Below are 15,478 nucleotides of genomic sequence, written 5' to 3'. Positions count from 1 at the left end.
GCGCGTGGGGAGCGTCTAGAAGCATCCAGCAGCATCCCGCACTCGCGTGATGACGATGCTACGCCGAGCCAGCCGCTACGACCACCGCTTCCGTTGGCTCGATCGCGCTACGTCCAATTGGCGATCGCGTTATATTAAACAAAAAACGTGTACCCCGATACGTTCATCACCGCGATACAGCCAGTTCGCGTTGTGACAACAACGAGCGTTTTGCAGGAGGGAACGGATCACACTCCTGATCCGACCGTTTGCGGTGTCAATTAAAAAAAATGTTTAATATAGAAAATTATCTCGCGAAAAATGTTGCACCGCACACGTAGAGTTGGCCCCCTTCCGTCTCTCCCACGACGTCGCGGGGATCTGCCAACGTCCGGGAAAATCAAATATACAGCAGCAGGCGTCGTCAGGGTAAGGATTGAACCCACGACCTCCTGCGTACCAGGCGAGGTAGTTAACATCTCCCAGCCACCCTCAAAAACGGGGGGCGTCCGCCAGGATTCGGACCGGCGGAACCGCGGCAAACAAAGCGGTGAAGGGAATCCGCCGCGGGGGCCGCCACCGCGCCACCGGCGACCTCACCCATTCCGCGTTGTCACCCGCACAGCCGGAGCCGACGACGTCGCCGCAAGCGGCGGTCACGACGACCACCCGCTGCTCGAGCTGTGGTCGAGCTACCGGGCGGACGCGCTGCGCCTGCACTACCGCTCGGCCAGGGGCACCGTGCGGGGGGGCAGCCCGGCGAGCCTCACCTTCCCCGGCGGCTCCCCCTTCTTGAGAGGTGAGCGCCTCCGTGGGCAGCGTGCCACCTCTCGCTTTGTGTTACGCAGACTACAGCAGCCCGGATCCATTGAGGCCCTACCTCCCTCTTTCTCCCCTCCTTCCTCCCTCCCTCACCCCCCTCCCTCCCCTCCCACCCTCACCCCCTCCCTACCCCCTCCCTCCCCTCCCTCCCCCCTCCCTCCCCTCCCCTCCCTCCCTCCCTCCCCCCCTCCCCTTTTTTCCCAAATTCCCCTCCCTCCCTCTCTCCCCTTCCTCCCTTCCCCCCCTCCCCTCCCCTCCCTCCCCCTCCGCCCCTCCCCTCCCTCTCCCTCCCTCCCCTTTCTTCCCCCCTTCCCCTCCCTCTCTCCCCTCCCCCTCCCTCCCTCCCTCCTTCTCCTTTGTGCAGGGAAATTGAGTTTTCAGGTCCATACGGCGTTACAGCCGTTTCAATGCGGGCAACAACAAAAATATAGTTTTTGTTGTCTATTTGTTTGTGTTTCTCCCTTGTGATGATGGGACTTTGTAGGATGAACGTTGAGATTTATAAGGGGCACGAGCTGACCAATAAGGTCTGAATTGGTCTGTAACAAGGTATAGGGCACTGATAAGGGGTTGACAGGTTTGTAGTGGTGAGTGTACTAGTGGTGAGTGTACTAGTGGTGAGTGTAGTATAGTGAGTGTACTAGTGGTGAGTGTAGTAGTGATGAGTGTACTGGTGATGAGTGTAGTGGTGAGTGTACTAGTGGTGAGTGTAGTGGTGAGTGTACTAGTGGTGAGTGTACTAGTGATGAGTGTAGTGGTGAGTGTACTAGTGGTGAGTGTAGTGGTGAGTGTACTAGTGGTGAGTGTAGTGGTGAGTGTACTGGTGATGAGTGTACTGGTGGTGAGTGTAATTGTAGTGAGTGTAGTAGTGGTGAGTGTAGTAGTGGTGAGTGTAGTAGTGGTGAGTGTACTGGTGGTGAGTGTACTGGTGGTCAGTGTACTGGTGGTGAGTGTACTGGTGGTGAGTGTACTAGTGGTGAGTGTACTAGTGGTGAGTGTACTAGTGGTGAGTGTACTAGTGGTGAGTGTATTAGTGGTGAGTGTACTAGTGGTGAGTGTACTAGTGGTGAGTGTAGTGGTGAGTGTACTGGTGATGAGTGTACTAGTGGTGAGTGTAATTGTAGTGAGTGTAGTAGTGGTGAGTGTAGTAGTGGTGAGTGTACTGGTGGTGAGTGTACTGGTGGTGAGTGTACTGGTGGTGAGTGTACTGGTGGTGAGTGTATTAGTGGTGAGTGTACTAGTGGTGAGTGTATTAGTGGTGAGTGTACTAGTGGTGAGTGTATTAGTGGTGAGTGTACTTGTGGTGAGTGTACTAGTGGTGAGTGTATTAGTGGTGAGTGTACTAGTGGTGAGTGTACTAGTGGTGAGTGTACTAGTGAGTGTACTAGTGGTGAGTGTACTAGTGGTGAGTGTACTAGTGGTGAGTGTACTAGTGGTGAGTGTACTACTGATTCGGGGTTGACAGCTATGCACTCGTTTCAGTGCCAGTGGCCTCTGGCAGGAAGTGACTGAGCGCCACTCTCAAGTTCATAACTCGGCGTAGGCAGGTCAAAAAACATCCCCCCTCCCCTCCACGTACGAACGTGAACTTCTTTCGCACCGTACGTAGCCAACCGCGCGAGTCTCTCTCCGCTGCCCCCCCTCCCTCCCCCTCCCCCACGCCCTCGCTAGATGGGCAGCAGCGCTGGGCGCGCGTGGCCCTGTCGCTGTCGCCGCGCCGCGTCGCCCTCATGGTGGAGTGCGACGCGCCGCTCGTCCTGGAGCCTCCCGCGTCGCGTCCCGGCGACGTCCTGGACCTTCGCCTGCCGCCCGCCGGGGCCCGCATCGTCCTCTCCGGCTCGGCCGTGGGGCCCTCGCGGCGACGCGCCGCCGCCGCCGCCGTGGGGTTGGAGAAGTCGGGAAGGTCGGAGGAGAGGTCGCGGAAACGCGAGGGCGGCCGGGGCGATGCGGCGCCGGCTGTCCGAGTCGCGGCCGGCAAGTTTGTGGTGAGTTCCCCCGTGGTGGCGCGCGGAGATGAGCCGGCGGGCGCCGGCGAGATGTTTACTACCTCGCCTGATACGCAGGAGGTCGAGGGTTCGATCCTCCAAACCCTGACGTTTGGTGTATATTTGGAGTTTGCGTGTCTCTCTCTCATCATGACCACGGTGGCCAGGCAGGTTGTTAACTACCTCGCCTGATACGCAGGAGGTCGAGGGTCCGATCCCGACCCTGACGCCCGCTGTGTATTTGGAGTTTGCGAATCTCTCTTTCTCTCTCTCCCCGTGGTCGCGTGGATTTTTCTCCGGGTCCTCCGATGGTTTTCCCCTCCACATTTAGGATCGACGTCATGCGTTTAGAGTATTTGGCTGCTATGAATTTCCACGCGATGATGATAATGATGATGAGCCACTTCGTTAGTCCATCACTTGTGGTCAGGTCGCTTCTGAAAGAAAGAGCAACATGGCTCGGTGGGGCCTTACCTGGTAAAATAAACAAAAAACTATAATCTTCTTTAAAAGTCATGTAGAAGGGAAATAATAAAATAATAAAATAAAACATAATAAAATAATTCTCACACTGCACCAAGTACTTATTTAAGGCTGAGTCGACGTAGGAGAGGCCCAGGACTGGTTCAGATAATCGTCACCGGTATTGGCCGTGAGCGGGAATCGAACCTGGGTCGCCAGGTTCATAGCGCAGCGTAGCGCTAACCACTGCACCACCGCTCCCCGCACGCACACACACGGACTCACGGACGCAGGGCAAACCTTGACCTCTGGGGACGGCCCATCAATTCACTTTGAGCCGTTCCTGTGCATTCTCGCTCGTAGATTGGACAACGGGAGCGTTCTGACCCACACGTCTCAGTCACGAGTGAGTGGGGTGGTGGTGGTGGTGGGTGATTGACTGTGTACACACGTTCCCGGGTCTGGAGTCTTTCCCTCTTAATCCCCCGTCTCTCGGATTGCTTCGCAGACACCCAGTGCCGCTGTTTTTGAAAGTACAAAAATCAGCCCTGGCCATAGGAATGTGGAATCTCAAACCGTGGGATCAGGACCACACCTCGCGCTTCGGCATCCGAGCACGGAAACTCTCTTGACATTAAAACAAATTAAATTAAAATGTTTCTGCCCTTAATCGTCGGTGCTTTTCGGTGGCAAGGTCACGGGACAGGTCAAGAGGTCAATGCCGCTAATCCGGAGTACGTTAGCGAGTCACCAATGGCTTCACACGAAAAACACAAAAATCACAATCATCGCGTCAAACGTGCTTCTGCGCTTAAATTGCCAAACATTCCCCGGCTCCGTGAGTCGACTTAAAACTATCGGTGGGACGTTCGTCACGTGGGGCACGGTGGATTCTGAGAAAGTGGCACCCGTCTTAACTGCGTGGGACCAGAGGCCCTGTCTGAGAGAAGGGGTGACCTCAAGACTAGTTCTTTGACATCCGCTTCCCGTGGGTCGCTCTCCAGCTCCGAGTGGACACTTCGCGTCCGTGCCAGAACGCCGTTGTTGCGCGCTCTGGATAAAGTTTTGGGGAAAATAAAATAAATGACAGACACATCATAATAATAACATTTTTATAGCCTTATATAACTGCGCAGTCGCTTGCGCCAAGTACTTATTGAACGAGTTTCTGCGAAATAATCCGACGTATATTTAATAAACGTGCGTTATAGCTCCCTTCGGAACGAGTGTTAAGCCTCAGTGAGGCCTTTACGGGTAGATAAAAATACCTCATAGGGCAGTGGTTAACCCGCCGCGCTCGGAAGCCAGCAGTCTGAGTTTCATTCCCGATCACAGCCAACATCGGTGGGAGCACTGGGGAGACAAAGGCGGCCGGGCGTGGTGCTGGCCAGCCACCCCCTCGTGTGCCATGCCAGCCTTCGTAGGTGCTGCTACTCGCTGACAGCATTTGCCCCAGCGGTCTGTTATTAGGAAGCCACTGGAGCAATGCACTTTCAAATTTGGTTTGAAAACGAATTTCTTTGGAACTGCTTGTTGTTGTGTTTGGTGTTGTTGTCCATCCCCCGCACCTCCGATTAGCACGGCTGGCCTACGCACGGTGAGAGAGAAGCTGTGTTGGGGATCTCTGTCTGAACGCATCTCTCTCACTCTGATGTAAACAAATATAGAGTTCAATTTTTATTTGCTATTTTATGGAGGGACTGTGCATTTTACTGTGTATTGTATTGTATTATGCGTTGTATTGTGTATTGTATGATAGTGTATTGTAATGTGTATTGTATTGTCTCAGTGTGGTCTGGGGCTGCTTGTGTTGTTCTGTTTCTGCCTTGCCCAAGCTTGGCAATTGGTGTAATTATTGCACAGCTACATAACTTCATCCATTTTTATGTATTTATTATTTAAAGTGCTTTCCTTACCTTTCCTATACGTTGCACTGCTATCGTGTTCTTGTTTTTATAGTTTGTTGTTGAAACTTTCTGATCCCGTGCCCCCTGACAGGACGTCTACTTAAAAAAAGAAAATGACGTTAAAAAAAACCACAAAGAGCTTCACAGCTCATCGGATTTCTCCAGGACTGACGAAGATTCCCACTCTGACTGTGCCCTCTGTGCTCCAGGGCTACTGGCGAATGGCGAAGATCTTCCCCGGCGGACTCAGCCGCAGGCCATGGCACTGCCCGGGCCTCCAAGGTGAACCTTACTGCGACGGGGCAGCGGGGGGGGGGGGCTATCAATCAATCAAAGAGCCCCCCCCCCCCCCCCAATACTGAAGTAAAATACTTTGCAGAGAGGATTTACTGAGGAGGTTGGGTTTCTTCCTCCCCTACTACGTGCCCCCTCCCCCCCCCCACGTGCCCCCCCTTCCCCTCCCCCCACGTGGCCCCCCCCTCCCCATCCGGCTCGGCTCGGTCGGCCCGCAGTTTGGGGAGAGCGTAAAACTAAAAACCCCCAAAAAATGTTGCGCACGTGGAAATGTAAATAAAGTGAAACAAATAAAACCACGAGTGATTAATTAGGGACCCCCCCCCCCCCCACTTCTTTACATAAAAACAACAACAACACAACGGGCGCAGGTGGCAAGACGCCGTTTCGGGCCGGCTCCTAATTGCCGGCGTCGAAGAGCTGAGCCAGCGCCGCCGCCGCCGCTGAGAGATTCCGCAGTTAAATTTGAGAAAAATAAAGAAAAAAAGTTGGGTTAGGTGAGAGGCAAAGGGGCAGCCTCTGCAATTGCCCACTCACGCCACTGCTGGCAGAAGGGCCCTCTTCGCTGCAGCTCACCCCCTCTTGGGCAGAGGGTGTTCGTGGCCTGCGCGCTCTCTCTCTCTCTCTCACGCTTTGTCGCGACGACCCTGCCCATCGTAGACTTGCAGAGCTGATCGGCTGCGGTGAAATGTCCACGCGTTGGCCACGTCGCTTCCGAAAAAAGCTACCGCAATAGCTCAGTGGGGGGGGGGGGCCCTTACCGGGTAAAATAAAAAAAAATAGTATGAAAAATTGCGTGAAAATAGAGGCATGTTTTTTTGTGTGGCTGGAGGTGCACCCGTTCGCGCAGCTGCTGGGGGCGACGTGGGGGTCGGGGGGGGGGGGAGATTTAAGAAAGTTGCGCTGTCGTTTCAAATGCCGCTCCGCCCGGGAGACTACGTACGTACGTTGCGTTGAACTTCTTTCGCGCCGTGCGTTGCCAAGTGCGCGCTAATCGGAGGTGCGGGGGAAGGACAACATCTGAATGAAGGGCGTTCCAGACGGCCGCAGAAGCGCATCTCAAAAGTGCTGGACGATGCGGTGATCGCCACCGTCTTTGTTCGATGAGCCAAAGTCGCTGCCGCTGCTGCTGCTGTGAAGATGAGCGGAGTGTCGCGTGGTGGTGATGGTTTATAGCTCCTGAACGAGATCTGCGGCGAGGTGTTGTGGCAGATTCGAGCTGGAATCCGAACCGGCGACGTCGGGATCGCGAGTTCCAGTGCGATGACCGTCGCGCCACGTGGCATTTTCCTAAACCTCAACATCTTAAATTTAATAACAACAACACGACGCGACCCCACGAGCGAAGCTCAAGGCGGGTAGCGGCAGCTCGTGGGGGCAGCGGACATCCGCGAGCGAAAAGAACTCCCGACCCTGAAAGCCGCGGCGGTGACCTGCGTGGCGTGGATCGCGATCCCCGGGGCCTCCGCCAGCGCGATGATGGAGCGTGGCGCGACAGGACGAGGGGGAGGAGGAGGGCCGGGCGGTGGCGCCAGTGGTCTGAGCCACCGAGACCACGGCCCACGGATCCCCACCACCCCCACACCCCCCCCCCCCCCCGCTACCGACTGCGTTAAGTCACCGAGGGAAGCGACGTAAAGCGGTCGGGCTGATTGATGAGCCAGCACTCACCGATTCAGTCCGGTCGCTCGCTCGCTCGCTCACAGTCGGCCAGTCGCCTCCTTGCGACGCTTCTCTAGCTGCTACCAAGGTGACTGCTCCCACGAACTTCACTCACCGATTCTGTCCGGTCTCTCGCTCGCTCACGTGGTCAGGTATTTTTTTCTCGAAGGTAAATAATCGAAAACACAAGTGAAGCTCGGGGCGACGTAAGTGACAACTTAACTTCGTTTCATCAAACCCTCTGCGTAGCTATTAACATTGAGAACCCAAGGGGTGCAAGGCTGCAGTCAAGGTGAAGAAGCACTGCGCAGATTTGCGTGCGGCAGTGATCTCGTCACGTTTCACCGGCGGAGCGTGTGACGGCGCTTGCCCCACTGTTTTCTGTTCGGTGGTAGCGGGGGGGGGGGGCCTTGAGCTTCCTGGGTGCCCGGATCTTTTGCTTGGGCCCCCCCCCCAACGCCCCTCCCCTCTCTCTCTCCGTCTCCTCGCGCTGTGCCTCTCTCCTCGTCCCAGCTGGCCTCGTCGCGTTCCGCGGCGGGGCGGTGTTTCGTTACGCGCTTTGTATTGAATTACGTTCGCTTTCGCCAGTTATGCGCTCAGAGCACACGCGCACGTGCACGCACACGCACACGTGCGTGTGCGTGCACGTGTGCATGCGCGGAGGGCAGCAGGGCGACGCTCACAACAACGAGCGGAGCGCCAGGTCGATAAAGCGCAGCGAGTTGGCTCGGTGGGCGGGGCGGGGGGGAAGCACAGTCGGTCCACCCCACGGCACCACCCGGGTCTGTCCCGTGACCTCCTGTCGGCAGCGAGCCTTCCACATTTCACGTGGCCTCAATGTGCATCTAGCCTGGCACAAGCGCCGTGGTGATGTCAGTGCAGCCGCTGCTGTTGTGCGTGCGTGCGCTGCTGATGGAGCCGCAGCGAAACGTCGGACACCGCGCCAACAACTCAACCGCTGCGACGCTGCGACGCAACTCTCCGCAGCGGTCAGGGGGAGCCCTCTGAGACTCTGCGCGACCCCCCTGCATTTGCGCGGCGGTACGCGCGGACTCGTGTTCAACATGAGTGCGCGCGTATGACCGGGCGTGGTGGTACATGGTGGTACGTGGTGGTACGTGGTGGTACGCAGCGGTACGCGTGGACTCGTGTTGAACACACGTCCGCGCGTATGACCGGGCGTAGTGGTACATGGTGGTACGTGGTGGTACGTGGTGGTACGCGGTGGTACGCGCGGACTCGTGTTGAACACGCGTCCGCTGCGTGCCTGCGCGCGCCTGCCGCCAGCACATGTTTAAGCTTTGTCTGAAAAATAAAAAAAATAAAGTTAATTTTGAGCGGCACCCCAGAGTAAATTGAAGCAAGATGGTGCGAGCCGGTCCCCCCGCTTTGTTCCCTTGCTTCGCGTCCCGCGGGAGAGGGTTTATTTGATTCGTACGACGCCCGCGCGCTCTTATCCACGACACGCATCGATACCAAGACAAAGATCCAACACACCGCCCAGGTAGCCTGCGCGTGCAGTTGAGGCAAGTGCTGGCGGCGACCGCCTATTAAGGCCGGCGCGGCGCCACGCCGGGGTCAACGGCGCCACGCCGGGGCCGTCTTTGTCACTCGCGTGAGGCTGAGTCGACCTAGGGGAGGCCCAGGACGGGTTCAGATAATCGCCGGTGGTCGTGAGCCAGGGTTCGTAGCGACAGCGCGCTCACCGCGACACCACCGCTCCCCCACCCTTACATTGATGCACACAGATAGTTAGATACACAGAGAGAGAGAGAGAGAGAACAGCAGATCAGGCTGAGCTGTCAATGCTTTAACTGCCTGCGGTTAAACCGGGTTCTCCAGCGTGTGGTGTCAGCGGTCTCAGTCGGGTCACCAATTGACGTTTGGCTCTTTTGCACTCAGTCTGGCTACGTTCAAACTCCGAGAATTGGATATCGGTCTGGATAGGGCAGCGTGTTTTCCACCCGCTGTGCCTCGTGAGAGCAGCGGCGGGACGGGAAACTCGCCGCCCTCTTGGTGGCGTGACGAAGAGAGAGGCCACTTGGAAGGAGGAGGGGGTGCCAGGGGTGGCTCTGCGTCGTCCGCTTCCCCGTTCCGCTCCGTTCCGCCGGGCCGGTCGCCGTGACTCCGATCGTGTCCGCCGGCGATCAAACAACCGGGACAAAAAACTAAACAGAAAGACAAAATGGTTTCTAGAAAGAAACTCACGTGGACAAGGACAAAGACCCGCTCCCGCCACACCCGCATAGTCTTCACAGGTTGCTCGGGCGATATACACGTGTCTGTTCGCGAACACCAGACAGATGAACACACAGACACACACAAACGTGACAGAAATGGAGAGACACACTGAGGGACGGACAGCCAAACAAACAGACATACAGATTGAAAGATTAACAGACGGACGCACGGATGGATGGACGGACGCAACGGACACATTTCACCGTGCTCCTACCGCCCACACACGAGCCCGGCTTTTATTCTCTTTTCAAAGCAACGCAAGAATCAACAAGACAACAGAATGCCCCCCACATGGAGGAAGGGGGGGGTGGGCAGGGGGGGCAAAGGGGAGGTCACGACCTCTCGCGACGCCTCCCACTCGCGCCCGTCGCGATGCGTCTCCCGTCGGCCGGGAAGTCGCGGCCCCACGTGCAGCGGCCGCTGAGAACGGCCGTTCCCGCTGGGCCGCCCACAGCCGCTCGTTCATAACTCGTCACTCGAATCGCGACGAACGCGCGGCTGAACACCGGCACCCCGACGCTGAACCCTAGCGCCGACGCCAACCCTGACCCTAACCCCAACATCCTGCGTGCTGTGTCGGCTGCGTGCGGCGCGAAAGAAGATCGGCGTGTGTGCGTGAGCCCCGATCGCCGGGTGCTCCGTGCGCGAGGTCACCAGCGGAGCGTTCGTCGCCGCACGGCGCTCTCGGATGCGCTTCTGCGGCCACAAGTGAACGAACAACGCCTCGCCACTGATCTCGTCAAACGACATAAACCACCATCGCGCGACACTCCGGTCGTGCTCGCAGTAGCAGCGGCTTTTGGCTAAACCATCGAACAAAGATGTTGGTCGCCGCACCGCCGTGCGCTTTCAGATGCACTTCTTGTGGGGGTCTCTGTGGGTTTCAATGGGTCTCTTGCTTCCGATATTAGGAAACCGCTGGGAGCAATGCACTTTTAAATCACCTCGATTGAAAACTAATTTCTTTAGAACCGCTTTGTCTGTTCAGTTTGTTGTCCTTCGCCCGCACCCTCCGATTAGCACAGTTGGCTACGTACGGGGCAAAATAAGTCCAACATGCATACATACAACCGTGTGTCAATCCACTGCTGGATGAAGGCCTCCCCAGACCGTTCGGATATCACTCGCCACTGATTGTTAGCCACGGTCAGGAATCGAACTCAGGCCGCCGGGTTCATAGCACATAGTCAAAGACACTGCGCAATGCTCCACCGTATACTAGTTGATATACAGTCTTGCAACCTACTTGCTGTACTGTAGGACCCCTGGTGGCAAACTGAGCTTCTGCGCATGATGAAAATGCCTCGCTTGTTTTCCAGATGAAGACCTTGGTCCAAAACCCCAAGGGACCGCCACAAACAGCACGGTCAGGCCCATGACTCCGCGACCCACGACCCCGCCACGCCCTACTACCCCGCCACGCCCTACTACCCCGCCACACCCTACGACCCCACCACGCCCTACGACCCCACCACGCCCTTCGACCCCGCCTAGCCGTACGACCCCGCCTACGACTCCACGCCCTGTGACCCCACGCCCTACGACACTGCCTACAACCCAACGCCCCACAACCCCGTGCCCCACGACCCCGCGCCCCACGACCCCGCGCCCCACGACCCTGCGCCCCACGACCCCGCGCCCCACGACCCCACGCCCTACGACCCTGGCACCGGTGACCACGGAACTCGACGGCTCCTCCGTTACAACGACGACAACAGCGGCAGCGAGCGATGAAAACGACGATGACTACGACGGACTTCGCCTACCTCCGGCGCCAGACTCATCGCTCCTCGAGACGTCCGGCCTGGACGGGGTCACGGGGGCGGCCGAGGGCGGAGGTCGCGTTGAGAGCGACGGAGAGTTCCCCGTGGCCCCAGGCCTCGGCCCGGTGAGTGACCTCGACGATGGTGGTGGCGACGACGACGTAGGAGGAAGGGCCCGGTCTTTGTTCCACCGCGTCTCCCACGAAGATCGCATGGCGACGACCACAGAACGCCCCGATGCGGAAGCTTGGGGAGGAACTGCCGACTTGGCTCGTGACCCTGACGGTGACCCCGGCCGTGACCCCGGCTCCAAACTCGAGCCATCGAGGGATGCTGGCTCGCAGAAACTGGATGGCCGATGGTCCGGCATCGTCGGTGCCACGCGGCCAGGTTCAGACGAGCGGCTCGCTGGGGGCTTTCAAGTGGATGACGGCGACGACGGCGGTGATGGTGGTGACGGCGGTGACGGTGGTGACGGTGGTGACGGCAGTGACGGCGGTGACGGCGGTGATGGCGGTGATGGCGGTGATGGTGGTGATGGTGACGACGGTGGCGACGGTGGCGATGGCGGTGATGGTGACGACGGCGGTGATGGTGGTGATGGTGGTGACGGCGGTGATGGTGGTGATGACGGTGGCGACGGTGGTGACGGCAGTGACGGCAGTGATGGTGGTGATGGTGGCGACCGTGACGACCGTGACAACGGTGGCGATGGTGGTGATGGCGACGATGCTCGAGAAGCTCGTCCGCTGGTTAGCGAAGTGGAGGAGGACACCGACGGGGAGACGGGGCCAGGATTTGCCGGTCCCCCGGGCTCGGCGCGTCACCGCGCGCCGATCTCTCGATTCCGTCCGGCGGCCCCGCCCCGCCCACACGGCGACGGCGACGAGGTGGCGGTGGAGGCGGATGACGACGACGATGAGAGGCACCCCCTCCCGGTGGACGACACGCGACTGGGGAGCGACGACGAGGTGGACCACGAGGTGGACCACGAGGTGGACCACGAGGTGGACTACGCGCTGTACGGGCCGCGGGGCTTGGAGCCCGACGCCGAGCTGGACTACTACCCCGACGACCTCCACGATGAGAGCGACGATGACGACGACGGCCGCAGTGTCGAGCGAGGAGGAGGAGGACGAGGAGGAGGTGGGGGCGGCGGGTACGCCCAGAGGCACGACGTGGAGGCGTTCAACCTGGCGTCGAGGGAGGTGGAGCTCCGCGGAGGCCGGCACCGTGGCGTGGGCCGAGACGGCGGCGATGGTGGCGGGGGTGGCGGTGGTGGCGGTGGTGGCGGTGATGGCGGTGGTGGCGGTGGACGCGTCGGGAGTCACGGCTCTCCTCTGCTGGCGGACCAGGGGGTTGGCGGTGACGGTGGCGGTGATGGTGGGGCAGACAGGTGAGTGTGGGGGGAAGGTGGAGCAGGGTTTGGCGCAGCGCTCCAGATGAACTGAAGCAATATTTTGGTTTACCAGGTAAGGCCCCGCTAAACTCTACAGTTCTTTATCACAAGCGACGTGGCCACCACAAATGATAGCTCAATGAAGTGGCCTCATCATCACCGCGTGCAGATTGATAGCGGCCAGACACAGTCTGAACACGTGACGTCGATTCTAAATGTGGAGGGAAAACCAGAGGACCCGGTGAAAAATCCACGGTGAGAACACGCAAACTCCAACTGTACAGCAGGCGTCGTCAGGGTCAGGATCGAACCCATGACCTCCTATATACCAGGCGAGGTAGTTAACGTCTCCTTAGCCACCGTGATGATTATGAGAGAGAGACACACACAAACTCCAAATATACAGCAGCAGGCGTCGTCAGGGTCAGGATCGAACCCACGACCTCCTGCGTACCAGACGAGGTAGTTAACATCTCCTAGCCACCATGGCAGTTACTACTCAGATGAGGTCTTGGGTCACCCGTGTTTGTCTGTGTGTGTCTGTGTGTGTGTCTGTGTGTGTGTCTGTGTGTGTGTATGTGTATGTGTCTGTGTGTGTGTCTGTGTGTGTGTCTGTGTGTGTGTCTGTGTGTGTGTGTGTGTCTGTGTGTGTGTCTGTGTGTGTGTGTGTGTGTGTGTCTGTGTGTGTGTATGTGTGTGTGTCTGTGTGTGTGTCTGTGTGTGTGTATGTGTGTGTGTCTGTAAGAAGGGGGACCGTACCGACTGTAACAACTACAGGGGCATCTCACTCCTCAGTGTGCCGGGTAAGGTCCTGGCAAGGATTATTCAACATCGCCTTGCTAGGCACGCTGAGGAGAGGCTTGCGGAGCCCCAATGCGGTTTCAGGAAAGGGCGGTCCTGCACAGATGCCATATTTTCTGTCCGTCTGCTACAGCAGAGGTGTAGGGAATTCCAAAAAGACCTACATCTCTGCTTTATTGACCTGGTCAAGGCCTATGATACCATCAGTAGGACTGGGCTCTGGGTTGTTCTTCGTGCTTTCGGAGTCCCTGACCCTCTGCTCACGATCATTAAGGACCTTCATGATGGTGAGCGGGCCCGGGTAAAACTACGTGGCCGGGAGTCGGAGCCTTTCCCTGTACACCTTGGGGTGCGACAGGGATGTCCTCTGGCTCCCACATTATTTAACATCTATTTCGACTGCGTAGTTCGTGAAGCCTTCAATAGCTGTACCGGGGGAATTACCATTTGGTACAGATATAATGGGAGGCTGATCGACGCCCGGGTGCGATCAAGGGATGGCTCCCTATTGGTCAACCACGTTATGTATGCCGATGATTTGGTAATAGCTGCTCATTCAGAAGAGGAGTTGGAGACGCTGCTGCTGAGACTGGAGCGTGCCACTAAGAGGTGGGGCCTTACCATCAGCCCCACCAAAACTAAGCACCTGCCTGGGTATTTTGTACCATCGGGCACTCCACCCCCACAACTCCCAATCGGTGATGGGGCAGTTGTGGAGAGAGTAGAGAGTTTCCCATACCTGGGCAGTGTGCTCATGACCGGCTCCAGTTTATCAGCAGAAGTCTCACTCCGAATCAGTCGAGCGGCAATATCTTTTCATCGGTTGCGTAACGCTGTGTGGAAGCTACCTGGTCTGTCGCTCCGCACGAAGCTTCAGGTCTTCTCGGCCACGGTCATTCCCTCCCTTCTCTACGCTTGCGAAACGTGGACCCCCCTAGTGGAGCATCTTCGCCGGTTGGAAACATTTAGGCTGGCCTGCCTACGATCCATCCTGGGTTTAACCAGGCTGGATTGTGTGAGGAGCTCACAAGTCCTTGAAAGATCTGGGCAAAGTCCCATCAGTGAGCTCCTCCGGCAGGCAAGGCTGCGTTGGCTGGGTCATGTAGCCCGCATGCCCAGCCACCGCATGCCTAAACAGCTTTTGTTCGGCCGGATCGAGGGGGCTAAACGGGCGCGGCACGGGCTAGAGAAGAGATGGAGTGATGTGGTACAGGAGGACGTGGAGCTGAGTGGACTTGCCGATGACTGGTACCAGCGGTGTCAAGATCGGCCTCAGTGGAGGAGGCTCGTGAAGGACGCTACTGGGCAGTTGGAGGCAGTCGCCCTCCAACAACAACGGAGGGCGGAGGAGCGACGCTCACAACAACGAGCGGAGCGCCGGGTGGCTAAAGCACAGCAAGTTGGCACAGTAGGGGGCACAGGTGGTGCATCAGCCAGTCATCTCGGTTATCTCGGTCAGTCGACCCGTGGCACCTGGGTCTGCCCCGTGACCTCCTGCCAGCGGGCGTTCGACACTTCACGTGGCCTCAGGGTGCACATGGCCTGGCACAAGCGTCGTGGTGACGTCACCGCCACTTAGTGGCGAATGGCGGTTGTTGTTGTTGTTGTATGTGAGGAGTGGTAGTGTAGCGGTTAGCGCGCTGCGCTATGAACCTAGCGACCCGGGTTCGATTCCCGCTCACGGCCAACACCAGTGACGATTATTTAAACCGGTCCTGGGCCCCCCCTAGATCAACTCAGCCTCGAATTAGTACCTGGTGCTATGCGTAAACATCAGCACTGGGGAGACAAAGGCGGCCAGGCCCGGTGCTGGGGTGTGTGGTGCGTGTAGTGCGTGTGGTGCGTGTAATGTGTGTGGTCTGTGTGGTGTGTGCAGTGTGTGTGGTCTGTGTGGTGTGTGTGGTGTGTGGTGTGTGTAGTGCATGTGGCAAGTGTGGAGTGTGTGGCGTGTAGTGTGTGTGTAGTGTGTGGTGTGTGCAGTGTGTGTGGTCTGTGTGGTGTGTGCAGTGTGTGTGGTCTGTGTGGTGTGTGCAGTGTGTGTGGTCTGTGTGGTGTGTATGGTGTGTGTAGTGCATGTGGCAAGTGTGGAGTGTGTGGCGTGTAGTGTGTGTGTAGTGTGTGGTGTGTGCAGTGTGTGTGCTCTGTGTGGAGTGTGTGGCTGGG

The 15,478-nt window shown here is 57.8% G+C and overlaps 1 protein-coding gene across 1 annotated transcript in view; it reads left to right on the top strand.

Annotated features, from left to right (window-relative positions):
- Window positions 1–15,478, top strand: part of KCP (kielin cysteine rich BMP regulator) — a 110,986-nt gene that overhangs the window by 19,098 nt on the left and 76,410 nt on the right. Inside the window, exons 3-7 of the mRNA XM_078882203.1 lie at window positions 605–778; window positions 2,473–2,786; window positions 5,365–5,437; window positions 10,672–11,673; window positions 11,803–12,511. Coding sequence (XP_078738329.1) covers window positions 605–778; window positions 2,473–2,786; window positions 5,365–5,437; window positions 10,672–11,673; window positions 11,803–12,511 — 2,272 coding nt within the window. The remainder of the gene's footprint in view (window positions 1–604; window positions 779–2,472; window positions 2,787–5,364; window positions 5,438–10,671; window positions 11,674–11,802; window positions 12,512–15,478) is intronic.

Source organism: Lampetra fluviatilis, chromosome 64 (genome assembly GCF_964198595.1).
Source record: "Lampetra fluviatilis chromosome 64, kcLamFluv1.1, whole genome shotgun sequence".
Taxonomy (NCBI): domain Eukaryota; kingdom Metazoa; phylum Chordata; class Hyperoartia; order Petromyzontiformes; family Petromyzontidae; genus Lampetra; species Lampetra fluviatilis.
This window is presented reverse-complemented; position numbering and strand designations above follow the sequence as displayed.